This window comes from Talpa occidentalis, unplaced genomic scaffold (assembly GCF_014898055.3).
Source record: "Talpa occidentalis isolate TD23 unplaced genomic scaffold, MPIMG_talOcc4v2.1 talOcc4.14, whole genome shotgun sequence".
NCBI lineage: Eukaryota > Metazoa > Chordata > Mammalia > Eulipotyphla > Talpidae > Talpa > Talpa occidentalis.
Window position 1 is genome coordinate 1,526,770 of NW_023601433.1, and position 27,799 is coordinate 1,554,568.

General features: G+C 55.0%; 1 protein-coding gene across 1 annotated transcript; it reads right to left on the minus strand.

Annotated features, from left to right (window-relative positions):
- Positions 1–766: 766 nt before the first annotated feature.
- Positions 767–27,114, minus strand: BTBD1 (BTB domain containing 1). Its single transcript, XM_037509954.2, has 8 exons — positions 26,729–27,114; positions 20,051–20,207; positions 15,676–15,781; positions 13,107–13,304; positions 9,389–9,581; positions 4,713–4,800; positions 2,987–3,133; positions 767–2,526 (listed from the first exon to the last, which is right to left on the minus strand). The coding sequence occupies exons 1-8, from the start codon at positions 27,112–27,114 to the stop codon at positions 2,368–2,370; spliced, it is 1,434 nt and encodes a 477-aa protein (XP_037365851.1). The 3' UTR covers positions 767–2,367.
- Positions 27,115–27,799: the final 685 nt, after the last annotated feature.

Below are 27,799 nucleotides of genomic sequence, written 5' to 3' on the forward strand. Positions count from 1 at the left end.
GCGGTGCGGCCCCTCGGCCCGGCCCGCCCGGTTCCCGCTGAGGGCGGGGACGGGCCGGTCCCGAGCCCGCGCCGGGGCGGGTCCGCGGGCCGTGGCGGGCCGGGCGCCCTGCGCGTCTGCTCCCGCCGACGTTTTTTTCTTAAAAGCTCTGGGACCCGGGCCTCCCCGGTGGCGCGGCGGGGGAGCGCTGGGCTGCGAAGCCGCCCGCAGCCTCTGAGCGCGGGTTCGATCCCGGCCGCCTGCCGGGCGAGGGTCCCACGTGGCGCGCAGCCCTCTCCTGCCGCCCGCGGCTCCCCTCAGCAGTGTCCTTCGGTCCTTCTGCCTGCTCTGCTCCCCGCTCTGGCTCTGGTGAATCCTCTCACCCTCCCGCGCTTCTGACTGTCCCCAGTGCTTGTATAAACAAATAAATCTTTAAAAAAAAGCTCTGGGACCTGCAAGGACATCTTGCGGACTCATCGCTTGGCCTTGGAGTCCTCCTTTCAAAAACAGGCAGCCCCTCCCGTGCGAGTGGGCCGTCAAGCACCTTCGGGGTTCATGCAGCCCCACAGCGGTGACCTGGAGACCCCAAGTGTCCCGCTGCCGGGAGACCGTCTGCGACCTCCCTCCTTCAAGGACTCTCAGACACGGCTCTGCCCGAGCAAGGGGCGCCTGGGACACCAGGGGGCCAAGGCCACGGTCCTCAGGGGTCACCCCGACAGGTCACCCAAGTCAAAGCGCAGCAGCCAAGCCCTTGTTCCAAAGGGCATCGGTCAATGCTGGGACGGAAAAGAAATGACAAGAGGAACGCAGGAGTAACCGTATTTATTTTTAAATTCCAGGGCTGCCCCAGTCAGTGAACAGTGCGGTGGCACCTGCCATGGTGTTCAGGGCCACACAACGGACGCAGGTCCCGTGCCACAAAGGTGAGAACAGACCCACCTCCAGGTCGTGGTGCTGAAGGCCCAGTGGTGCCCGCACCGGCTTCCACAGCGCCTTGGCGGCACCCAAACACCCCCCGCAGCTGGGCCTTGAGCCGGTCACTGTGGAGGCCCTGGTGCCAGGATGAGCTTCCCCGTCAGCCATTTCAAGACACCTCTGGCACCAGCACACCCCACTACCTTCTTGAAAATATAGAATGAAACATTTTAGGTGAAAAATTTTCATATCCAAATTACCACCCTTTAGAAAAAAATTCTATTATTTAAAGAAATTGATTTTTTTTCTGACCATCTTCCACAAGTGATACACCTTAAACCTAATTACAAGAAAGTTTTTTAATAACATCACTTTGAGGGGAGAAAAGAATATTATCATCATTTATATAAAAATAGTACATAAATATCACTGCGTCTCCCCCCGATCCTGACAGACCCGACTGTGACATGAGGGCCTGGACAGCAGACGTTTTACTTCTTGCACTGAACTGTGTAGGTGAACAGAAAGTGTGTTTTTCAGAAGCGACTCTGCTCACTTTTCTTTCAACAGCTTAAAATGTAAAGCAGCTGCTGGAACGCTGGTCCTTCTGTTCAGGTCCTGGCCGGCAAGTGTGTTCAGTGTGGGCCCGCTGACCTCCCGTCGGGTCGCCACCCTCAGTCTCATCCTGACACTGGGGCTAGTGACAGCAACCCCGTGCAGTTAGCAGGAATCCAGAATCCAGTTTGGGGATAAAGAATCCAGCCTTAGGCCATACCTTTAGATCCTCGGTTTATATCACGTTATTGTGAACTTGTACAAACTCCATTTATAGCTCAAAACTCTACTCTGCAACACAGTACTATACTGTTATACAAAATAACCTTTTCTGTAAATGCACTGGAAATTTCCTGGGCATTATTAAGCCTATTTCTACCAATATTCCAAATGCTAACCATCAGATATTCAAAACTCCAAATATAAAGTCAGTTTTCTTAATTTTCTGAAATTAGTTGAGTAAATAGAAATTCTGCATGAATACTGACCTGTCTGATCTCACGTAACTTTCAAAATAACTAAGTCTATATGCCCATCTCATCCCACCTTCGAAATAGTTAACAAAACAGAAAATCACCTGTCTATCTCTAAGAAGGATCTTTCAATAATAAAACTGCTGAAAGCTCAGGCATCAGCTGGCCTATGAAATCAAACAAGATAAAACCGAAAGAGCTGCTTGGTTTTAACAATCACACCCAGTTTTCTCCCCCCCAAGGTTGTAAGAAAATGGCTAATCTGCCTTTCAATCATGCAGATAAAACCAACAACTTGCTATCTCCTCTAAGAAACTAAAATGTTTCTCATCTTACAATCATAAATGTTCACGACACTCAAAATTATTTTTGGTGGCCAGTTTTTATGCCTTTGTGGCTAGACTATATAGCACTATTCACCAAGATGTGCTATGGAGTATGCTAACTAGGTATAAAATATTATTTCCGGTATCTGTCCATCTTCTATGGAAGTGCCGTTGTTATTGCCAGGGGAACTGAAAAAGAAGAAGACCGTCTTGCTAGCAGCAGGCGTCTCGTGGACCACTTTCTTCAGTCCCTTGGTGCCGTAATGGGAATCCGGACCCTAAGTGAGGACACAAGTCATTAGTCCTTTTCATTGAATCAATGTTCAGTTTAATACGGTGTTTTAATTAGGTCAATAATCTACTGTATTTTGTTAGGAAATTGTAAGCCAAGCCATTTAATGAAAAATGGATTTTTTTGTAGCTAAGCAGATTAAAAACATGAATGTAGAGCTTAGCCATCAGATAACAATGTAAAATGGTTTTAAGAAATTATTATTTTATTGATCTTCTAACACTCCCCCTCCTGCTCGCCCTGCGCTTCTCACGAAGGGCCATTCCTCATGGGCAGAGCTGCACAAGAGCCACCCACTTCTTTTCCACCTCCTCTCCCCTCTTCCTAAAAGGCCTTCCTGTCACTCACTCGCAAAACGTCAACTGAAAACAGGTCGCTGTAACATGCAAGAGGAAACCAAGGCCCAGGGCACCAGGTGGAACCTTCTGAACACTGGTGACTCTTACTTTGAGCGTTGCACAGGCTGTGTAGCACACGTTGGGCAGGATCTCAATAGGTTCTTTGAACATGACCCTGAAAGTGTTAGCAGTTCCGTCACAGCTAAATCCAGTATCGTTCTGCCCCAGGGTTTGTTTCTTCTCATATTCAATTATCTGTAATTTTGAAAAAGAGATAGAGCTCAACCAAGCGAAACACACATTGCAGAAAGCACAGAAGCCTCGGGCCCAGTGAAGCCCGTGTCTACATCACACGGCTGTGCTGCACAGCGGTCTCCGGCCACCGAGGCAGCGCCACCCGCCCTGGGCACTGGCCGCCGCGCCCGGACACAGCGCCCACCTCTCTGGATTCCCTGGCGTGGCCCCGGCCAGCCCATGTCCTGTGGCTGGAACTCCCGCGGCCTTTTCTGTCTAGATGTCCTTTACTGAAACTCAAGGGACCTAAAAGGCAGCGTTCCAGGGTGAGATCTACACTGTCTCTCCAGCCATGCCCTGGGCTGGAGGAGGACACCCACTGGGAGCTTCCGATAGGAGGGCTGGCGTGGAACCCGTGGCAGTCCAGCCCGGGCCCGCCGTGGCAGGGCAAGGCGCAAGGCCAGGGGCTAGACGGACAGAGTCTGATTTGTGGTGAAGGGTTGTCGCTCACGGAACAGCTTGGAAGCTCAAGGCAGAGCTTGCGGGGTCAAGGAGAAAAGCATCCACGAACCTGACCCCGCACGCAGCAGACCGTGGCCGATCGAGCCCTTTACTCAGAACTGGCGGCAGCCAGTCGCGCGGAGACACGGCCGTGGCTCACCCCCGGGCCCGCAGCTGTGAGGCCGCCAGGGGGGTCGAGGCCAGTCCTGGCCCTTCGATTGTCCGGTCTCGCTAGAAGGCGGCCGTGCTGAGATTCAGACCCAGACAGGCCTCCCCGGTGGCATCTGGAGGGGTACGAGCCACCGGGGCAGGAGGAGAACCCTGTCTCTACTCCTTTACCCGGCGTCTTCCCACGCAGCACCTGCAAATACCCACGGCCTGCCCCTCCGCCCCCACCCCGGGCTCGCCCCCTCCAGCCTGCTTGAGTGGGGTTGGGCCGACCCTACTGGAAAGGTGTTAATGGCCCTTAATAGAGAGCGAGGGCGGGAATCTCTGTGTCCCGAGGTCTGCTGTGGGTTTCTGCCCCTGAGCAGCCTGGAAACAAAGCTGCTAAGCTGCTTTCACATCTTTCAGACAAACTTCAATGGGGTTTGAACCTATTTATTAAAACTAATAGTACATTTTAATCCCAAAGCTCACCATGGTTTTCACTATTAAATCCCTATCTTAAATTTTCCCTGTGGATAAACAAAATTTGAAACCGGTTTACTCCCTTCCACGTGAAGTACGGCCCTGCTTGCAGAGCGCGCGGGCGGGGCGGGCGGAGCAGACCAGAGGCTGAGGTGGCTGACAGCACGGGGGGGAGGGGGGTCTCTGCAGCGGCTGTGGGAGCCCTGGAGTCTCAGGGCAGGGGGAGTCCCAAGAGAGGCACCTCAGGCAGAAGAGGTGCTTTCGGGGCCACGGAAAGCAGTGCACACTAACGCTTCCCTGAAGGACCCCGGACCCCACTTTCCGAAACCAGATTTTTCAGCTCAGTTGCAAAATAGAAGTCTTTAGGCTGAAAACGCTACCAACACTGACTCCCTGCTTGACTACACTGAGGCCTGGGCCTCGCTGTCCAGCGGCGTGCGTTCCCGGACACCGGCCGGCGGGGGCGTACCTGGATGTTCACTTGGTAGTCTGTGGGGCCGTGGATCGAACCATACAAGCCAAACCCCACCACTGAGATTCTTCTATTGACCGTGAACCTGAGGATGAAAAGCCAGACACAAAGTCACACACGACTGAGTACACACCCAGTCTCAAGTTCGTGACTTTTTAAAGTGTTACCTCAAACATCTCATTTTCCTTAGAAATGAGATTTCCTTGGAAACGTTGCCCGCTTACCAAGAAAAGCTCAATTTTAACTAAATGGCACTCAAGGAGCATGTCTTCTGCACGTGCGTGTTTGCATCAAAGGAATTCATTCAACCTAAACACCCACTTTGCTGTGGTGCCTGCGTTAGTGTGTCCTAGTGCAGACACTTGCGCCTCCATCACCACACGCCGGCCATTCCCCCCACCTGCACCGCGGCCCTCCCCCAGCTCGCGGGCCTGGGAGAGCCTGGCCAACCAGACAGTCTCTCCACCCCTGCACTGGCCAGTGGAGGACACGGTAACGAATGGATGAGCAGAGACGCTGCAAGTCGTGGCCGTGGGCTGCGAGGGAACAGGCCGCCAGGGATCCGGCTCTGGGAGGCGGCGTTCTGTGTGGCTGTGCTCGCAGCCAAGCCGGGCAGCTCCCAGCACCACAGGAGGACCACCTTCAGGTTAACAATGTATTACTTTTGGTAATAGAGGCTTTTCTTATAAAAAAAAAAAATAGCAGCGCGTTGTACTGGAGAAGAAAAGAGACAATGCAGACAAATGAGAGAGACCGAGGCGGCCTCCAGCGAAGGTCTTGGGTGCACGTCCTCCTCTTGCTTTTAGTTCCATTTTTTGATGGGAAAAAACCTTTTTTCTGTGACCATTTCAGAAATCCTACTAGAATATATATTCTTGTCATTTCTTTTTCCTGTAAAAAGGTAAACGGTTACTACTGGTTCACCGCATCCAGCCGACCCCTGGCTGCTGGGCAGGGCAGGGCAGGGCAGGGCAGCCGCAGCTGTTACGCAGGACGCCGCCTGCTGAGCGACGCCAGGGCCCGACAACAACCCCAGACAGATTCACAGCGGCACAGGAGCAGGGGCCAGCGAAGGGTGTATCCTTAGGCTTTAGAAGACACCATCACATGGCTTCTGGGAAAACCCCACCTCCCACCCCTCAGGCCTGAAGACCGCACTCTCAGCAGCCAGGTTGCCTTCGCTTACTGGTCAATGCTCACAGCTGCTGGCCTTTCTCTTCAAGGAAGCTTGCTCTTTCTCCATTTTTCTCTACTGAGTCTTTTTATGTGGATTTCAGTAATATTTATTTCATTTTATGCTGGTTTGAGACATAAAAATTTTGAATTATTTCTAGTCAAGTTATGATCCACCCCACGTTAGACATGAGCTTATCCTCATCGTGATCAACAGTCACCTGTCCCGGCACTTTCATGGCATTTGTTCATGTTAAAATTTTAATTTATATGAACGTAGGCCGCCAGTGTCGGCAAGCTCTGCCTTCATATTCCCGGCTGTGATTCGCTCCCCCTCCGCCATAACCTCCCCTTCACATTCTTAATGCTCCTTCATGCCAGACCTGGACCATGGAACATCCAACACCTCTCGTGTTTGATGCACACCATTTAGAGAAACACTTACTGCTCCAAATTAACTTTATAGTGAGTTTGCCCAGTCACCGCCTCCCCCCCAAGACCTGGGACTTCTAGAAGGAACCGCACAGCACACAGAGGTGGCCAAGAGAGACGCAGCATCTGACTGCAGTCCAGGAGCTCCAGTTCCTCAGAAACCTGCTACACAGCACGTTCCCTTGCAGGCTAATCCCGCCACTGTCATCTGCTACAATTGTAAATGGGATCTGTTTTTACTCAATATTGTCAGTGAAAAATTAAAACACTTTTTAGCCTTTTTTTTAAATCATGGCAAATATGTAACAGAACGTGCCACTCTGACCGTACCTGGCATGCAGGTCAGCGGCACAAAGCCGGCTCTTGCTCGCGGCCATTATGTGCCCAGGGAGGTCCAGGCGGGCTGGAACCACCTCATGCACTCGCACTGCAACCTCTGCTCTCCCTCAGGCTTAACGGACTATCACTGACCTGAGGTGACTCAGGTAAACCAGGGTCCCAAAAGGAGTTCACCCCGAGGAGGCATGCTGCCCGCACACAGGCTGGGGCACCACCAGCAGGGAGCCAAGAGCGCTAGGCTGACTGCGGGTTTAGAACAATCCCTAAGACAAACAATCTCATTAACTTCCAGTGTCAGAACTCACATCAGCGAGAAGCTTGTTTGTAACCGAGACTGGAATCTAATTCCAGTTTAATGGAATAAACTGATTTTTAAAAAAAATGATTTCTTGTGGTCATTTTACCCCAAGAGGCAGCGCCACGGAAACGGGAGACACTGGACAGCCAGCCCGCGCTGTCTGTGGGCCGCACCCTACGAATTCCCCAAGACAAGATCTAGCAGATGCAGGGCCGCAGCACCGTGGGCACAGTCACCTTAAATCCTAAAACACCCGTCCTAGCAGCCCCCATTCTTCATTCCACAGAAGACAAAATGAAGCACAGTCACACTGGGCGGCCTGGCCGTGATCGCCCCACAGAGGGGTGACGGTGGGGTCCTGCTGCCTGGGAGGCAGCACTTCTACGCCTACCCGGAGGGCAGTCACTGCAAGCAGGGACGAGCAAACCCATAATCCTCCTGCAAATGACTGAGTGCGCCCGTGTGCGTGGACTCTGGCCACAGACAGACTTTAGCAGCCGGGGAGCGCGCAGGAACAGAAACTGGGTAACTAGACTGATGGCGCTTTGTTTTACGCAGAACCCTGGCAGAAAGCAACGTCATTGGGCAGCCGGGCTGCTGAGGGGGTGGGAGGTGAACTCAGGTCCCGGGTGGGGGGGCAGTTGATGGGCACCTTGGGGCCTCTTCCTGCGCAGGTCCCCCTTTGGCCTGAGTCCTGCTGACTTCTCCACGTTACCAACAGGCCCTTGCAGCAATAAAGAATGAGGGGAGAACAAGCTCCGAGTTTCACTTTCAGGGCGGTAAGGAAAACAAAGCCATTATTACAAAAAGGGAGAACGGGGCTGGATGGTCTTGGGAACCACTGATGGAGGCAACGCCGTCTGCTGAGAGAGGAGTCCTTCCCGGGCCCCGGCACTCATCTCTGTCTCCGGGCGCTGCAGCGGCCAGAGTGAGAGGACTTTGCGCGGGAGAGCAGGAGGCTGGCCGCAGGCCTGCTGGAGGGCTCCGCGGCCTACAGCGCCAACAGCGTGTTCTTCTGGCCTGGCTGTCAGGAGTCCTATCTGGAATGACGGTGAAGGGCCGTCTCATGTTTCCAACAGCGACCGACGCGAGCACACTGTCCCTCCACGCGCGCGTCAGCCCAGGAGCACGTCCCCACCACCCGCTCTCAGGCGTGCGGGCTCCTCCAGGGGCTTCCAGTTGCTACTCGAGCATCTCACATGGAAGGTCTTCTATGTGAGACCGAGCCAGAAAACGTCTGTCTCGTCAGACTGCTGTAAAGGGTTAAGTTTCCTTCAATAATTAAGAGAAGTATTTTCTTCTTTTAATGCTCAAGGAAATGGTCTGCTCCTTGAGGGTTTGGTAAAACTCACCTGTTACAACCACCTTGTGAAGGGACAGGTCTTTGATAACTTTTAATTCCTTCCATGGTAATTGGTCTATTCGGGCTTTCTTCTTCAATTTTGATAATTTATATTTGGCTATAAAACGATCCATTCCATCAAGATGTTCAATTTATTAACACAAAGTAAACCCAGAATTAAAATGAAAATTTCCTCAGCATGTGATGATATTCCCATTATTGTTTCTAAGTGTGAGCTGACATGTTACTACCTTTGCCAGAGGTTTCTTTCTTTTATCGGTCTTCCTGAGGAAGCAGCTATGGGCTTTTCCAGTCTGCTATTTTAAGTCATTAATTTCTACGATTCTCTTTCTCTTATGGCTCTTTCGCTTTTCACTTTCTAGCTATTTGGATTGAATGCTTAAGTCTTTTATTTCTACCCTAATTTACTGTTAAATTATCCCAAGCAACAGTATGGTGGTAATCACTATGACTGTCCCCCGTGCGAGGCTCCGGGCTCGTCCTGTTACGTTCCCACCGTGAACAAATACTAGATAGTCCAAAATACGTATTTTCAATTTCTATTTTTACCCAGTATTTGTAAGAGTTCTTTCGCCTTTGAGTTCTATTTTTTAAACAAGCTTATTACAGGTTTCTAGTTTTACACAAAAGTGCCATCAGTGGCAACCCGCCAGGCATGTGCCATGAAAACCGCTGCTTAGTCTGTCTGGACACTGACCCTAAGGACAGCCGCACAAGGGCGGGAGCCGCGCGCAGGCTCCCCAGTGGCACCTTTCAAGAGTCTTGGCGCCCTGCGGCTGGCCTATGCGACGCCCGCGGCTGGTCTGTGTGTACTGCGACCCTTTCCACACGCTGTCTCTGAGCAGAACCAACTCCTGCTCAGCACACCAGACTCAGGGCGAGGCATGAGAGCGAGACTGAACCAGTGCTGCCTGGCCCAGACTCACCTCAGGGAGGGGTGCCCAGGGGGAAGCAGGTGCCTGAGCGCTCCCACACCCCAACTCAGGAGGGGCCGCTGCCCCCCTGATCCCTGCTGTGAAAACACAAGGCACAGACAGACAGGAGAGGCCGCGCTGCCGCGCCGGGCACCTGATGCGGTCGCTGGTCCCGCTGTAGCCCCAGCGGCTCTCCACCTGCTGGAAGCGGCTCACGCAGCACTCCTTCCCCCGCAGGCAGCAGCGCGGCCGGTCGATGTACTCCACGCGCGGTTTGGGGTTCACGGTGAAGTGGAGAAACAGGGTCACCACTTCCCGGTCTGACAGGATCCCAGACTGTGCAGGCCCTGCGGAGACAAGCACACGTGGGGGTGAGCAGCTGAGGGACGTTGGCGGGGCCTTGGCTGCAGTGTTACCTGCTCCACCTGCAGCCGCGCGGCCAGAACCCGAGAGCCAAGGCCTGGAGTGACTCCGCCCCGCTGCCGATGCTCCTCGCAGGCTCTGCAGGGAGCCAGGTCCCCCCACTGCCTCGATGAGCGCACACAGGGATGGCCCTCAAGGGGTCGACAGGCCAGGTGGGGCGGCACAGACATCTGAGGAAAGTTCCAGCAGCGGAAACGGGTCAGGAATGGACGCAGCTGCATAGGGAGCTACCGGGAGAAGCCTGTGCTGCTCTGGAGACCCGGCTTTTAAAGACGCTTATGTATCACCCACGGACGCAGCGGCTGATCCTAAACACACACCTGCATGTTCACCTGCGGGAATGTTGATGGTTAAATACTTAGAGATATTTAACCATAATAATAAATAAAAATACAGCTGAAAATTGCTGCTCTGTACATTTATCTCAAAAAAGCCATAATAACTGACATGATTAATAATTCCCAATAAATTAAAATCAAAGAAAGGAAGTTAATCTGGAAAATGAGTCATTGTAGGTCACCATATTAAGAGAAAACCAGGGACCAACATCTCCAAGGATGAGAAGCATCTGGTAAAGCTCATGATGAAAGCTCATAGTAACAGGAGGGGCTGTCCTTAGCAAATGAAGGTTGCAGGAAGCCACTAGCACCTCGAAGTCCACAGGGCGCGCAGAGGGGGTGTCTAAGGCCGAGAGGGAGAGACCAAACGGCCGACGCGGGCAGGAGGCAAGTTGCCAACTTGGGTCACACACCATGACCTGCAACGTGGTCAACATGGACGTCCACTTACGTCCAAATGCCAGTGGAGAGCCCAACAGGATGTGAATTTAAAAAGCATCTCGTGCGATAGCATTTAAGAAATGTAACCCCTGGGGAGTAAGCCTACCAAACACATAAAGACTGCTACCAGAGCTCAAAATGTTATTAAGGGAAACTCTTTAAGACATAAAGAATTTAATTTAAAATTTTAATTTAATTTAAATTAAAAAAAGTAAAGACAAATCGGGAGTTCGCTATTATCAACATAAAAATGTCGATAACCCCGCCTTGATCTGAACCCAGCGCAACTCCAACCAAATGCTGCGACTTTCTGGGGTGGAAAGTGACAAACTGATTTTAAAAATTATATGAAAATGCAAAAGATCAGCAATAGCCAAGGAAATCTTGAAGAGCAAAATTGGAAGACGTTCACTACCAGATTTCAAGATTTGTTATAAAACTACAGAAATCAGCTGGATAAGAACCCCCACCAGTGGAGCAGGATGGACGCACAGCCGGAGGCCTGACACAGGGCTGGCCGCAGGACACGGTGGCACGGGCAGTTTTTCACTTTCAGTGCCTAGTCATGGGGCCAAGACTAACCCTGACCTCCCTCACTCCACACAAACATGTGGGGAAAAAACCACCCCAAACCCGACAGGACCATAGCCCCACAAGTTACCTGTGATGCAAAGTTCCTAGGAGAAAAATGAATGGATTATCTTGACCTTGGTGCAGGTGAAATATCTTAAACAGGAGACTAATTAACAAGCTCTTTCCTTAACAAATTGTTAAGAAATTAGCTTCATTAAAATCAAGATCCTCTGTCTCTCAACACAGCGAACACAAGAAAAAGGCAAGCTGTGGACTGGGGTGCCAGCAACGCACACATCTGACGAGACATGCGCAGCAACAAGTCAGCAGAGAAAGAGCAAAGACCCGACAAGCATCTCACGAGCGAGGGTGCCCCGTTCTCCATGGTCAACGTCACTGATCATCTGAGAACAGCGAACTAAAACCACAGTTAAACGTGCCCTCGCCCCGCCGCCCCCCAATGACTAAACCGCACAATCTGACATGGCCGCGCGGCTGGGGGAGGGCGTGGGCACCAAGGGCAAACTCTCCATTCTCTTCACTGTGCGGCCGAGGACGCCAGACACCTCTCGGCTCACGGTGCGTCTGAGACAGCGCGTGTTTTACGAATCAAAGGTCTGCAGCACCCCTGCTCCAGGGCTGACGGCATTGCTTTCCCGACAGTGTTTAGGCATAACGCCATGCACGCGGACCACTGTGGCGCCGCCAGCCTTCAAGGGCTGCTTCAGCCGCCATCCAGCCACGCAGTTTGGCCTTTTCAGTCCAAAGTCCATATGGCCCAGTCAGTCAATGACCTAAACGCAAAGAATCAAAACACCGACCCTGCAAAAGTTCCTCTCAGGTTAAACAAGAACAGGCACTTGATCTCCTTGGACGAGTAAATGTCAGGAGGTGTGACCAGGATGCCTGGGGAGTCCTCGACTGATATGCATGCAACTAACTTTGCATCCCAGAGACTGATCAACGGACGCCTTGCTAATAAGATGGGAACTACAAGTGGGGGTTGGAAGCTTGATTTTGATCTTCAAACACGGGCCATTCAACTAACCCGCATCCACAGATTCCCCCCAAAAGCCTAGACAACCTAAGCAGACATTTGCTTCTTTCTAGCTTTTTTCACCTTGTCCTCCTGCCCCAGTTACTGACTCTGTAAAATCACTCAATCCATAAAAAGGCCAGGTTTTGCCTTCTCGGCACGTCCCACCACAACAGTCTGCTCCACGGCGCCTGTTCCTTTGACGGCGGGGTGCTGCCTGACACGACACACTACGGTATTGTATAACTGTGTCTTTTACATGCACTGGAAGCCAAAAAAAAATTGTGTGACTTGCTTCATTGTGACATTCAATTTACTGCAGTATTTGCTTTATTGCAGTGGTCCAGAAACAAGCCTGCAGCATGGGGAGGTGTGCTGCATGAGGAGTCTGGGATGGCTCCCACACAGAAGCCAGCCAAGGTCAAACAGCGGTGAACTGAATCACTAAATCATGGCACATTCCTGTACAGAATATTATACACTACTGAAAAGGAAAGCAAGCCATCCAGAGACAAGCCTAACAGGCGCAGTGTTAGGAAAAGCCACACACGAAAGAACACACATCTGTCTGAGTTCTTTTACATTAAATTCACAAATGGGAAAAAGCAATGAATTGAGGAGGGAGTGAGATTAATGACATAGAGGGGCACGAAGGAGGTTTCTTGGGTACTTTTTATTTTTTTAAAGATTTATTTATTTATACAAGCACTGGGTACAGTCAGAAGCGCGGGAGGGCGAGAGGATCCCCCAGAGCCAGAGCGGGGAGCAGAGCAGGCAGAAGGACCGAAGTACACTGCTGAGGGGAGCAGCGGGCGGCAGGAGAGGTCTGCGCGCCATGTGGGACCCTCGCTGGCGGCCGGGGATTAAACTGGCGCTGCAGAGGCTGTGGGCAGCTTTGCAGCCCAGCGCTTAACCGCTGTGCCATTGGGGAGGCCCTTCTTGGGTACTATTAATGGACTGTACATGGTGATATTAAGTGCAGTTAAACATTTACAAAAAAATTGATCCTGACCAGCAAAAAAAGCTACCTGGGAGCAGCTAGGGGTTAAGTCCAGACTCACCTGCAGCAAACTCCTCAATGGTCATCAGTGGGAACCGGATCAAGGACAGTGCTTTTCCCAGAACTTTCTGCTTGTTTTCGAAAGTCACAGGCAATTGTTGTCTTTGACACTCTGCCTCTGCCCATCGTACAACAGCTCCAAAAAGCCGGCTTTCTCGAATACTAAGTGTGTCTCTTTCTAGAACTGCACATAGTGTGTCTACGGAAATACAAAAGTAACTCAAGTTAGGAATATTTACTCTTTAACAAAACAAACCTGACAAACGTGATTATATTGTTTTGAAATCACAAAAAAAAAAAAAAACAGGTTACTTAGCCCTATAGACTCTGTGCTTAAAAATATTCAGAATGGAAGACATTACACTGCAAAGTTTCCCTTAAAAAAATTATGATCAGGCTGAACATGCAAGATACTCCTCATCACACCGGAGACTTTAAGATATGGTTTCTCACATAGTCATGCCAGTCGTCAAACTCACTCAAATGTCGAGATTGTTGTCAGAGGAAAAAAAGACTCCTGCCAATAAATCCCCGAGATGACAGATTACAGTCCACTCAGGGGTACTGAACACAGAGCACTGAACACCCGCTCGGCCTGCCTCTGGACCCTGAGGACTCACATTTCAAACCCCATAGGAGAGACACAAGCCCAGAATCAAAAATAGCTCTGAAAGAGCTCCGACAGCCAGGCCCCGCTTTCCCTCAGGGTGTGAGAGAGGCCCTCTTTCCATCCCGATGTCCACCAAGCACAACTGAGGCAAACAGGACGGGTGGACACACAGATCCTCCACTGGCAGATGTGTCAGAAGCAGAAATTTCCACTGAGAGTCTAACACGGGATTTTAATATAAACGAAGCGAATCACCAACTGCTTACAGGAGTCTACTCTGTGCAAGGCACCGACTTAAGATTCTGTTTATCAAGCAACTCAGGAGTTCAGGGGCCACGATGCAGCCAGAACCAGTGCCAAGGGAGAGACGGAGAAGCAGCGGCGCTCTGGACTGCCCCTTGGAGGAGCGTGAAGACCAAGGTCCGCTTCCCTCAGAACACAGGCCAGTGACTCAGCAGAGACGCCACGCGCGTGGGGGCAGGGCTGGGAGGCGGGCCGGCTCTCAGGACGCCTCCAGGTGAGTATAAATCCCCCGAGGCCCCACGTGATAGAGCACTGTGCCCCCGGCGCAGCCGGTGTCCAGCAGAGCGTGTGTCCAGGCAGAGGGACAAGCGTGTGTCCAGGAGGGAGGGGGCGCTCCGGGCACAGCGGGCGATCCTGCGGGCCAACATGCGCACCTGGGTCGGTGTTCGAGGGACAGTGGGAGACGGGACCTGGGCCTGCCTTCCAAGAGCTCACAGCGCAGAAGGGGAGGGCACACAAGCAAAGTCACGTTCCCAAAAGCTAGACGGGAATGTCTGAGCGTGACAGGTATCAAGAGAAATAAGTGAGAGGAGCCACAGCAGCCTGAGGTGGCCCGATGGGACCGGACCTGAGCCTGGCCGACTACAAGGAGGCAGCTGCCACCGGGACACGGGCTCTGGCCCGAAGGACAGCACCTGCTGGGCCTAGAACAGAAGGCCCCAGCCCAGTGTCCTGGGTCAGGGCAACCCGGGAGGAGCGTGAGGGAGGCCAGGCTGGATGGAGCTGGAGGGATGTCGGGCAGCTGTTCACGAGCTTGCCACTCCTCCTCCCGGAAGGGTATGGTCTGCACCTGGGGGCTGGGGTCCCCTGATGAAATTCTAAGAACAAAGTAAGAGCCAAAGTCAGGGCACCACTGCGAGGGCCCAGCTTTGCACATGGGTGGGTCCCATGGCCGGCAAGACGCAGAGAGCAGCCCCCGGCATGCAGGGCTGCGGGCGGGGAGTGCTGGTGTGGCCAGCACCACCCTGATGGGGAGGCCGGCCCACCTGACCACACAGCCCGACCACACAGGATCTCACTGTGGGAGACGCCGGAAGGCAGCCATGCGGTCTGCTCTGACTGCGATCTGTTCTGCGCGGAGAAGGGGTGTGTGACAGCACAGCAGGCGGAGCACAGAGGTGGTCCTGGGGAGAGGACAGCGGCTTAGCTGCGGCGGAGGCAAGGGAGAGGCCAAGAAGTGGCCAGTTCAGGCCACATTTAAAAGGCAGATCTGAGCATTGCTGGTCAACTGCACACGGAGGTGAGAGGAGGGAGAGTCAAGAACAAGGCTGGCTTTGGCCTGAGTCACCAGGTGCATGCTGGGACCGTGAGAAAGGCTGGGGAGGAACAGAAAGGGTGTGCCAAGGAGCAGGGCGTTGCCAGCTGAGCTGGGCCGTTTGGAATGCCTATAAAATCTCCAAACGCAAACGTCGAGGAGAGGGCTGGGTACCTGAGCCAGGGCTGAGAACAACAGTTTGGGTTGTTGATCATGACGAAGAGAATATTTAAAGCCACAGCCCTGGAGCCTCAGCTGGCTCTAGTCTGCAAAATTCAGAACCCTCAAGAGAAACTAAGTGGGTGAACCCTAGTTTTGAAACAGCTCGGTCCCCAACAGGGCTGGCTGGTAAAGTGTGACTGCTTGAAAGGCACATTCCATACGATACAAAAAGGAGCTCACCTATGTCGATGTCCGTAAACCCCTCGGCGCTGATGGCATCCACGGTGCTTTTGTCGATTGTGTCCAGACACAGGCTGGCAAGCTGAGGTTCGTCGAATAATCGAGCCTGGACAGACAGAAGGACAGTTTATATTCAGTCTCCCTTCACACGTACACAATCGACGTTAACGCGGTACGGTCACAACTGCTAAATATGTAGAAACAGCCACTTAAGACACAGAACCTGGCTTGCCGGAACACTTCATTCCACCAGAAACAAAAAGCTCAAAGCACAAACGCCCCACTGAGGTCACAATTCATACCCCCGATAACCCCGTTGTGTTCATGGCTGGCTGCCCCTTGCAGAGGACTTATGCTGGGCCTCAGGGCTCCCTGGGTCAGACATGGCAGACAATTGCACCTCGTTTTACAAACGTAGCTTCGGGGAGCTGTACTGGCCAGCGAAGATCAGGTTAGCGCGGCTCGAGTTTTTGATGGCACCGAAAGTCTACCATCTCCTCACTAAAGTGTACCCCAGCCATCAGCACACCAGAACCCACACATTGGACCTCCCCCCCATTTCCTGTTCTAACTGTGGGGAGTGAATGAAGTATAGGGGCTTCCAAGCATGAGCCCCCTGGAGACTTTAGAAAAAACTAGGCCTAGGGCCTCCCTGGTGGCGCAAGGGGTTAAGCACCGCACTATGAAGCAATCCGCAGCCTCTGCAGCCCGAATTAGATGCCCGGCCGGCCAGGGAGCTACCCACATGGCGCAGCAGACCTCTCCTGTCTCCCCACTGCTCCCCTCAGCAGTGTATTTCAGTCAGTCTGCCTGTTCCGTTCCCCGCTCTGTCGCTGGTGGATCCTCTTACCCCCAGCATCTCTGGCCTGTGCCTGAGCTCTCGTATGCATAAATAAATAAATCTTCTGGATTAAAAAAAAAGAAAAAAGAAAAAACTAGGCCTAGGACAGAACAAATAGCCCACGTGATGGAGTGTCACATGACAAGGAGAATGAACACAGTGCGGGGGGGCGGGCTGGGGATGCCCCCGCAAACTTCACATGGAGCCTGTACACTGCCAACAAAGCTAATCTAACCCACAAGCCAGAAAACGAGCTTATAAAATGTGCATGAAAAAGGATGCACGTAATTAAAAAAAGTTTAAAAGTAGGGTTTAAAAAAAAATTAAAAACTGAAAAGGGAGCTGTGATGAAGGCACGTCAGTGATGCTCGCCCGCCCGGGGCCAGCTCTGCTCCGTGACAGCCGGACACACACGAAATGGGAGAGGCGCTCGCTGGGACGTGGGTGAAGCCACAGAGAACAGGGAGCCGTCAGCAGCCTTCGAGCCTCGGAGTTTGGTATGGCTGATTGCACTCCCCTTATTTTATTTATTTATTTATTTATTTATTTAAAGAAAGATTTATTTATTTATGCATACAAGAACTGGGATACGGGCCAGAGATGCGGGGGTTGAGAGGACTCCCCACAGACAGAGTGGGGAGCAGAACAGGTGGATCTACTGAAATCCACTGCTGAGGGGAGCAGCGGGGAGACAGGAGAGGGCTGCTGTGCCCTGTGGGTAGCTCCCTGGCCGGGATCGAACCCGTGCTGCAGTGGCTGCGGACAGCTTCCCAGCGCTGCGCTCAACCCCTTGCGCCTCCAGGGAGGCCCCTCGCCACTTAATTTTAAAGTAAAATTTATTTTCGAAAGATTCAGTGACTCAGATGTTGCAAACAAATGATAAAGATCCCTAAACTCAACGGTTACCTTGTGTTCTGTGAGGGGAGAACAGCTAACACATTGGCTCAGATGTCTGACAATCTTTACACATGTGTACACACAACCTTCTAAAGTTAAAGGCTATTCAAATGTTTGTGAAAATACTCTTCTCAGATTATATATTGAGCTTTTTTATATTAATTTGCTTTTAGTCAAATTTTAATGAAACCCCGGCTCTACAAATAAAAATGTGTATTAATAGGATATTAACTCTCGCTGGTATGTTTTCCCTTCACGTTTCTATTTAGAAATAACTTCAAAGTTATAGAGAAGTTACATGCCTAAAGGACACCTTACACCTTCTACCCAAACCTGCCCACCTGAATGTGACGGACGCACGCACCTGCCTTGTTCACCGTCCCCCGCACGCCAGCACCCGCCGTGCGGCTGTGGCTAGGATGACACATCTGCTCCACCTAACCCCGGGCCGGGGGAGGATCAAGACGAGCGGAGCCTGAGGAAGCAGGCGAGGTGCATTTGATAATTATGTGCATGTGCGTGGACTTTTTTGAGGGGGTTCTGAACCTCCCGAGAATAAATTACATGCATCATAGGCCTTTACCCTGGAACACCTCAGTGTGTGTTTCTCTTACGCAATCCTAAGGATATTCTCTCATATAATCCCAGAATTAACTTTGGGAAATAGCAATACAGTATTTTTTACACAGTCTGCTGTCTGCACTTCGGTTTCCTCAACTGACACCACGTTCTATAAAGACACTTTTCCTTCTAGGGGAAGATCCAATCTAGGATCACAGTAGCTGTATTTGTTAAATGTGAAAACTGGTACATTTTTAACAAGCATAATTCTGATATCTGTAGATATTTTAATTGGCCAACTCAACTGTATTTTTAATGTTGATAAAAAAATTGAATTTCCACCCTAGGAAAAACAATGATTTTAAGTATTTATTGAGAGTAGCAACTCTGCAGCCGCTCCTCCGGTTACGCAGGCAGCGTCAAGTTTCCTACGGCATCTACTGCTGCCAAACACAGCTTCCCAAGATGCGGCCCGAGTCTGGCTCTGTCTCTGACGAAGTGCCGGGGGACGGCGCCCCGCCAGTGAGCGTCTCCGTGTACGTCATGCTACTGCGTGCACAGCCCGTCTTAGTGAACACGCTCCGTGCAAATGACTCACTTGGCAGGAATGAGGGTCACATGACAACCGACAGGCTAGTTCACATCACCCTACCAAGCAAAGATCTGGAAAAATGCATCCTCATACCCACCCAGGCCTGGAAAGTTCCTTTCCCTCTCAGGGCACCACCAGCCCCACCAGCCCCGCACCCATAGCAGCTGGTCCGCCCTGAGCCAGAACGTCCTGTGAGCCATCCTGGTTAGGGTCGTCGGCTCCTGAGGTTTATGATTCAACCTTTAAAATACATCTACACACGTTAAACCCTTTCAGACTTTCACAAATTCCAAAGGGGAAAAACCCAAGAACACTGCCTCGCGCTGACGTGGCCTCTAGTTACCTCAGCTCTGTAGGTCTCCAATTTCTTATCTATAAAATGAGGGTGAGCTTAGATCGCGTAGAACATCCACACCCTGGAGCGCCTGTGATGAGCAGATGCCCGCGGGGGTGCTGGGGAACACCCAGCACGCAAGGTCACTGGGTGGGCTCCACCTCTGCACCCCCACGTCACCTGCTGTTAAGTTTAAGGCTGAGGCCTCGGTCGTGCCTGGTGTTAAACTGGAGGTTGATTTCTCTTAGCTGCCCCTTCTTCATCCTTAAAATGGGGTACGAGCAGGAAGTCTGAGTGTGCAAGGGGGTGGGGGGCTGTGCACAGGTGTCTGCCCACGGCAGCCCAAGGCTGTGCCCCGGGGCCAACGTCAGCACGCTCACCCTCCGGTCTTGGGGACAGAAACAAACAGCAGAGGTGCCAGCGGACACTGTCCAGGCGACAGGGTGCGTGTTACAGGGATAGGCGGGCCCCAGCTTCAGGTTTTCCTTTTGAAAAACAACAGGGTCGAGGGGGAGGCTGTCTGGGACCATTTCCAGTAGCGGCAGCCAACAGGACCTCGATGATCAGCTAGAGCCGTGCAAGCACTTGCAGAGGCCGCCACAGGCCACCACGGCGCCGGCAAAGCAGAAAAACAGCAACCTCGTTTCCCTTTGAAGTGTGAAGTGCGGGGCTTCTGACGACAGCTAAGTCGCATGTGTCAAGGCCTGGGTGTGCTCCACAGGTGTGCCCAGACTGTCCACTCGTGTGTACCGGTTTGCAAGTGCACTCTTCCAGGGGACCCCTGCCTTCTCTCAGACCGAAGGCTAATCACCCTGGGGGCAGGCCGCCCACTGCAGGCCCAAGTCCAGACAGACCCCGGTCTCCTCTCCAGACGCAGCATACGTGGGGGATGACGCTCAGGTAGCACCAGGTGCCCCGCCCTGCCTGTCCAGGCCGCCGGCGGCTGACCCCAGCCCGACCCTCCCCCGGGCCTCGCTTCTGCAGCGGTGACGCCGGGCTCTGCTCTGTTTCCCTCTGAAGCCGCGGGATCTGAGCTGGTTCCCAGGCGGCTCTACACCCTACACCCGCCACAGTGATGCGTGCGTTAGAGGAAAGGGCACGCTGCACGCATGCGCGCGTGCAAGCCGACACACCGGGTGGCCGCTCCTACCTGCGTGAGCAGCATGAAGGCGTTGTCCGGCCGGAGGTGCTTGGTGAGGAACTCCACGCAGTGCGCCTCCAGGGCCGGGACTGCGTACTTCTTGGCGGTGTAGAGCGTGGTCATGACCGTCTCCGGGCCAATCTGGACCTCATCTGAGTACAGAAACCTGGAAGGCGACGAGGGAAGGGCAGGAGGGTCAGGGGGCTGGAGAAGGCCCCACTCGGGTGCGGCCCCCGGGGGCGTGTGAAAGGAGCGAGTGGAAACCCGCCCACACCTGCCAGGGCCTGCAGTGAGTCTGTGGAGCTGAGGCGACGTCTCTGAACACCCAACACCCAAACAGCCCACCCATGAGTGGGGTGTCTCATTCTAGGCATCTCCAGCCTTTCTATTTGCCCAGGACGAGCGTGCTGGCCGCGCCAGGGTGCTGGCCTTGGGGCACGAGAGGGCCCAGGGTGCGCACGCTGGCCTCGCAGCGCACCCCCACTCGGCCCCCTGCTGTGGGGGTGGATGGGTGGGTGCTTCAGACAGAACCAAGCCCGGGGCTCTGGGGGACCGGGGTGGCCTCTCCTGAGTCCCAGCACAGCACTGCGGACCCCCGCGACCTCCCCAGGGGCCAGCTGCCCCGGACAGCCGAGGGCGCCGGAGAACGAGCGTTCCGCCTCAACGACACTAAAGGCGGCAGAACACTGTTCCCAGGACCCCGGCTGTAAAGTGAGCCTTGGATCAAGCACCAACTTCCAACTTCTTCCAGAGCCGCTTTCATATTGGAGCCAGGACAGCAGGCCTCGACCTTTCAACTTCCTCCACTTCGTCCCTGGGGCCGCCGTCGCCCCGCGGCCTGACAGAATGCTGGCTTTCCTCGACACCCCCAGCCCCCCGCCCCGCCCCGGCGCTCATTCTCACGCTCCCCAGCCTGGTGCACAGGGGAGGGCTGCGGCTTCCCGGCGTGACGCCCTTCTGAGGCATTTTTCCAAAACCTTTCAGGCACTCAAGCCTCAAGTCTACGCCCTCACCCTCACAATCCCTACTTGACGTGCGTCACGCTGTGTGATGAACGCGGAGCTAAAAATCAGGCGAGGCACAGCCCCTTCTAGTCCGGGGAGAGGGCTGGGTCAGGAGAGAGTCGGTGACATCACTGGGGGATGGATGATGCCCCCCACCCCCGGGGCCCGCGGGGCGGTGACTCAGCCCAGGGCCTGGTGTGAGCCGGAGTGCCCGAGTCCCTGCCTCAGGAGGCTGGGCTGAGGGCACCCGATGGGGAGACACAGCCAGTGACCCCAACTACCGGCCAGGTGTCAGCCTCCTAAATGCCAGCTATTAATTCACGCCAGCTCACTTGTCTCCTCTCTGCGGCTTTTCTGGCTGTCACCTCCAGCTCTTCTCTCCGCGCAGCCAGCCCATGCCCAGACTGTCTTGCTTCTTTCGGATCCCTGTTTTCTTCCATAACACCACACCGGGCTTGCTGGACGCAAACATTCCCCGCGTCTCCCGTCGTGACGCTCCCTGGTGTTCCCGGAATCACCTCGTCCTTGCGTGCGGCCGGCTATTCTTGGGCCTTGTCACTCATGTCCTACATTAAACGGCCGAGGACTGGCCCAGCTCCAGTATTCCAGCCGTTGTGGAAGCAGACCTGTTTTCCAGATAAAACCATTTCTTGCCTTTGCATTTGAGTAGCTCAAATTTAAGAGACAAGTGCCCTGTTAAGTACATAGTTCTAGAAGAATCTGTAACAGGCTGACAGGGAGATCTGGAAAAGCTTCACAGAGATTTCTACCTGAGGTAAGATCTAAAAGATGACAAAGAGAGTGGGAAGAACATTCCAGGAACAAGAGTTTTTATATCTTGTGCTTTTTAATTATACTTTATGAGAAGGCCCCCATTCCAAACTTTTTAGCCAGTTGTACTTTGGCAACATATCTCTGGCGGATGTCAAGGAAGAGCTCAAAGACACGTCTCTCTCTAGAGACGGAGACAGGCACCGCTCGCCTTAGTGCTGCTCCCGGGAGGCCCGCACCAGGGCGCTTTTCCTAGTCTCATCATGAGGTAAGCGCCGTGCGTCTCCTGAGGAGCCAGCTGGCATCTCACCTGGCACCAGCCGTGATGCAGATGAGGGGGCAGGTTTCTCTTCGCGTTACCTGCTGGAACCACTGACGTGAAGTGCGTGGCCTCCCTGCGGCGGCCTGTGTTAGCTCCAACTTGGCTGTTTCACTTCTCGCCCTTGTGCTTCTTGAGGGCATTTTCAAATCTCTTTGGAGCAAGACAAGTTATAAATAACTACTGCACTTTAAACAGTAAGAACAGTAACTCCGAGTGTCTTCTCACTCTCCTTCCGCCTCCCGCCCAGCACCAGGCACGGCGCGGGCACAGCGCGGGCACAGGGCTGGGCCTGGACAGAACTGTGGGACCCCCCAGGCTGCTCACGGCCTCCATGGAACAAGGATGGGGGGCCATTTTCACTTCTATAAAAAAGGTAACTTAAAAATCTAACAATTACCTTGGTTCATATTTTACTCACATGTTTCCTCTACACTTTGTTTAGTGATTAAAACTGCAATATAATAAAAAAAAACTAAGCCAAGGTTTACAAAACATAAAAATTAAACTGACGTGACCACACGCTTCATACTTTAAAGTGAACATTTCAGGGCCTCCCTGGTGGTGGAAGGGGTTAAGCACCGCACTGTGAAGCTATCGGCAGCCTCTCAGCACCAGTTTGATCCCGGCCAGGGAGCTACCCACAGGGCGCAGCAGACCTCTCCTGTTTCCCCGCCGCTCCCCTCAGCAGTGTACTTCAGTGGACCCGCCTGTTCTGCTCCCCACTCTGTCTCTGGTGAATCCTCTCACCCCCTGCCTCTCTGGCCTGTACCCCAGTTCTTGTACGCATCAATTAATCTTTAAGCGAACATTTCAGCTCTCATACACCACTGCCAGCGACCAAAGCACAGAGAAACAATAACTTCATTTCATGAAACTGTCCCTGTTTTCTCCCCAATTACGAGTGGTTTTCTATAAAGATAACGTGTAGGCTACATTTAACCTAATTAAAAAATCTTAAGACAAAGGTGAAAACTTGATTTTAAATAAGAAAAACCACAAGACCTTCTGGAAGAAACCGAACCTCCCCGAGCTCATTCATTCTACGGGGCTGCGCGGCGCCAGGCACGAGCCAAGTCCCGGAAAAGCAAACACAAGCACGGGCGAGATGTTTTCCCTTAAAGGGTATGTTTGGTGATGCAGTGACTGAGAAGCAACGTCCTGGTTGAACACACATGAGGGGCAGCGCGAGGCCTCACCCCTACCTCTGTTACTCGTGCTGTGACAGAGGTTTGTCCCATAACGTTCTTGGGCTGCCTGTGACCTGCTTTATCAACAGACGCTGTGCCGGGGCCCCGACCTGGAGGATGCGGAGGGAGGATGCAGAGGAGGATGCGGCAGCTCCTGCACCTGGGCTCTCAGGCCCTGAGACGTGGTCAAGGACCAGCGCCCCACTGGAGAGCGCGGAGGGGAGAACGCGCGGTCACCCCTGAACTGCAGTCGAATATCCGGAACTCCGCGCCGCTGCCACCTGAGCTCGAGGATGCGGGGGGCACCAGGGAGAGCCCTCTGACCTCGGTGACCCGCAGGCAGAGAAAGACATGACGGGTCGAGTCAGTAAGCAGCTGCTCCACAGCAAGAGGTGACCAGAAAGGCCGCGGCGAGGAGAGCAGGTGCGACAAGGGCCTCTAGGAGCAGAATCCGAGGACCCAGGGGGAGAGCCGGGCGAAAGCAGCACAAAGGCAGAGGCCCGGGGAGGACAAAGGCCACCAGTGCCGAGCAGGTGGAGGCGGGGGTGAGGGGGAAGCGGAACTCCCCTGCCGCACCTGGCACCTGCTGGTGTCTGCACCCGGCGAGCAGAAAGTCACTAAAAGGTCTGGGCAGCGCATGAAAATACCTGCTACCAGCAGGATTTTCACCGCTGAAGCCGCCCCAGGGCGGTGGGGCCGAGGCAAACAGAAAGGACCAAGACACAAGGCGGCGGGACGTCAGGAGCCGTGCCGAGACAGTGAGGAACAGATGGACCCTCGCTAGTGACTGCAGCCAAGCCCACCCAAGTCGGTCACTCCCAGCTGACCCAGAGAGCTGGGACTCGCCAGCAAGAACCAAGGGTGGTTTGGCCAAGCCCCCACGGTCCCTCCCCCAGGACGTGGGCAGGCCGTTGAGCGCGCCTCTCCCAGCTTACAGCGCCGGCACCCTCCCGACTCCACCGCGTCCTCAGCGCTCACCAGATGACGGCCAGGGGAGCAGGACGCTCAGGCCCACCTCTAGCCAGGGACCGCTCAAGGGAGGCGCAGAGTGGCTCAAAACGAGCAGTTTCCTAAGGGGCTTCAAACTCAAATTCAACAGCTTTTAAATAATATTAACCCATCCAAGTTGCAAACGTTAAGTGTAGGAGTGACCTGCTTTTCTACCTGAGCGAGGACCGGGAGCCACCTTTCGTCACAACAGCAAGCCCACACCGAGTTGATTTCTATTTATTCATTCATTCATTCATTTATTTTTAAAGATTTATTTATTTACGTATACAAGCAAGGGGTACAGTCAGAAGCGCGGGAGGGTGAGAGAATATACCAGAGCCAGAGTGGGGAGCAGAACAGGCAGACTGACAAAATACACTGCTGAGGGGAGCAGCAGGCACGGCAGGAGAGGTCTGTCGAGCCATGTGGGACCCTCGCCGGTGGCCGGGAATTGAACTGGCGCTGCAGAGGCTATGGGCAGCTTCGCAACGCAGCACTCAACCACTGCACCACCAGGGGAGGCCCTATTTATTTTTTTAAAGATTTATTTATTTATACAAGAACCGGGGTACAGGCCAGATGCGCGGAAGGTGAGAGGACTCATCAGAGACAGAGCGGGGAACAGAACAGGCAGACTGACTGAAATACCCTGCTGAAGGGAGCAGCGGGAGAGACAGGAGAGGTCTGCCATGCGGGATTCTCGCTGACGGCTGGGATCGAACCTGTGCTGCAGAGGCGTGGACAGCTTCACAGTGCGCCGCTCAACTGCCTGCGCCACCAGGGAGGCCCCCCCACTGAGTTTAAACACGTGTTCAGGCATCACTGCCAGAAAAGCCTGCTGAGGCCGGAGGAAAGACGACGCTGTGAAGAAAGTTCGAGGACTCAGATGGATCCACTTATTCTCTACTGATGGGGAAGCTGATCGAGTAACAGCTTCGCCCTGAAGGTGAGATACGTGTTATCCCTCTAAGTTCTTCCCCTGGCCATCTCCATTTTTTTTTCCCCCAAAGAAAGGGGGCTGACACTGGTTTTAGATCCATGGCTCTCAAATTCAGGTCAAACTTACCGAATATTAAAAATAAAATGATCTCAGTACACTTCCAAACGTCACCAGACTGCACGGAGGGGACCTGAGGTTTAGGGAGCAGAGAGGCATCACCAAGCGGGGGACCGAGAGATCACTGCAACTGGTCTAGAAAACCTCTACGACCACGTCCAGCTTCCAGTGAACTGCCAGCCGAACGAGAAACCAGACGGACCCAGACGGAGCTTTCCAGTTTTGTTGTAACCCCCCTTTCATGTGTCACTGAACGAAATTACCCAATACACAGCCAACAAGAGAAAGGGAGGGGATAAAAGATGCACCATCTCGCTGCCCCCCACAACCTGGCTGCATCTGGCGCCATTCCTTCCGTCCCCCTGGGCAGCGGCCCTGTCTGCGCCTTTCTCTTCAGCTTTAACACAGCGCCCAGCTCAGGACACGACTCCCCTGACTCTGCGCTCACCGGGTTCCGCCACCCGGATCCGCCGCGCCCCTAGCAGCTCCTCCCAGCACAATAATCCTGCTGCCAAAGTTCCTGAAGAGAAAATACGTTTATTCCTTTAACACTTCCTGCCTTCGGGGCAAACACTGCAGCACTGAGCTGGCCCGCCGTCTCTGCCGGGCAGCGCGCCTCAGGGTCCTCTTCCAAAGCCTGGAGGGGGCGGACTGGCCGGCGGGGGTTCCCTTGTGCTTCCTTCTTCACCAACGAAGCTGAACATTCTCCTTTTCTTTCCGTAGTGTCCCACTCCTAGGTTTTTTTTTTGAGGGGGACCTTAGTAGGAGGCAACCTAGTGAGCACCTCAGGCTCCTTCCGATGGAGTCGAGCCCACCTGGGGGGCCTGCGCCTGGGGTTCGCCCCTTCGGGCGGCCGAGGCCACTGGGTATCAGGAGCCGCCCGCCTCCGTCCCGGCCGCGGTCACCTCCAGCACGACCCGCGCCTTTCGGGGGGTCAGCACCGCTTCTGAAATGGGGGGAACCAGCCCCACACCTCCCTCAGCGCCCGTCTGAGTCAAAGCTAACGACGCCAAAGTATCACCTTCCCCCGCGGCACAAAGCCGACCAGAGGCCCCGCGCGGCCGCCCCACGCCCGCCCTCGCCCACGCGCGGCCGCCCCACGCCCGCCCTCGCCCACGCGCGGCCGGACGGCCCGAGCGTCGCCCGTGAGAGAGACCCCGGCCCCGAAGGCGCTCCGGGCCTCGCGGTTCCCGACGCCCGCCCCCGACGCCCGCCCGAGCCCCGAGGGGCAGCGGGAGGCCCGGCGGCCGGGGGCCCGGGCTGCGCCCACCTGCCCGTTCGCGCGGGGCCGCCCTCCCGCCGGCCCCGGCCCCGCCAACCCCGGCCCCCGCCCGGCCCCCGGCGCGGCCCGCGCACCTCAGCAGCGCCAGGAAGGCGGCGGGCTCCACGTCGGGCAGCTCGATCTCGGCCGACGTGGTGGCCATGCCGCCGTTGAACATGGCGTCGAAGACGGCGCTGCCGGCCGCCAGCACGAAGCGGTGCGCGGGGACGCGCGGGGGGCCCCCCGCGGCCGCGGCGCCGCGGCCCTTGCCCAGCACGAAGCGCACGTCGCTCAGCAGCTCCGAGTTGAAGAGGAAGGCGAAGCGCTCCTTGAGCGACGCCTTCGTGGCCTGCCAGTTGTACAGCGGCTCCCGCTGCAGCGCCGGCGCCGCGCCCGGCGGCGACGGCGGCCCCGCGGCGCCCGGCTCCGCCTCGGCCCCCGGGCCCTGCTCGCCCGCGGCGGCCGGCCCCAGCGCCGCCATGCTCGGCGCGGCTGTGGCGCGGAAAGGCCGCCGCCCGCCGCCCGCCGCCTCCGAGCGCGCGCTTCCGGGCCCGGCGCCCCGCCCCCGCGGCCCCGCCCCCGCCCGCCGCTTCCGGGCACGCGCTTCCGGGCCCGGCGCCCCGCCCCCGCCCCTAGAGCCCCGCCCCCACAAGTCCTGCCACCCGCCGGCGGGCCCCGCCCCCCGCGAGCCCTGCCCCCAGCGCGCACGCCCCGCTCGCAGCCCGCGCGCCCTGTCCCACGCCGCTTCCGGGAAGTCGCTTCCGGAGCCGCCCGCCCCGCCCCCCGCGCGCTCTCGGGTCCGCACGTGACGTCGGGCGCCGTGACGTCGGGCGCCGGGGGCGCGCGCGGCGCTCCGGTCTGGGCCGGGGGACTCGGTGAGTCCGCGCCTCGCGGGGCGGCGCCCCCAGCCGGGGACCGGGTCTCCTCACGGGGCGCGGCGGGCACAGGCCCCCGCGGCTCCCTCCGGCTCTCGGCGCGGCCCCGTGGTGACCCCGGGCGGGGCCGGGGCCCAGCGCTGAGGGGACGGGGACGCGGCGGGGCGGCCGGGCCTCCTGAAGACCGGGCGGCCGCCGCTACGTCGGGCCCCGGCCGCGATCCCGCCCCGGCGGCGGAGTGACCTCTGGGGGCCGGGGCCCTGCTGTGCCTTTTTCCTCCTTCAGGTTTCA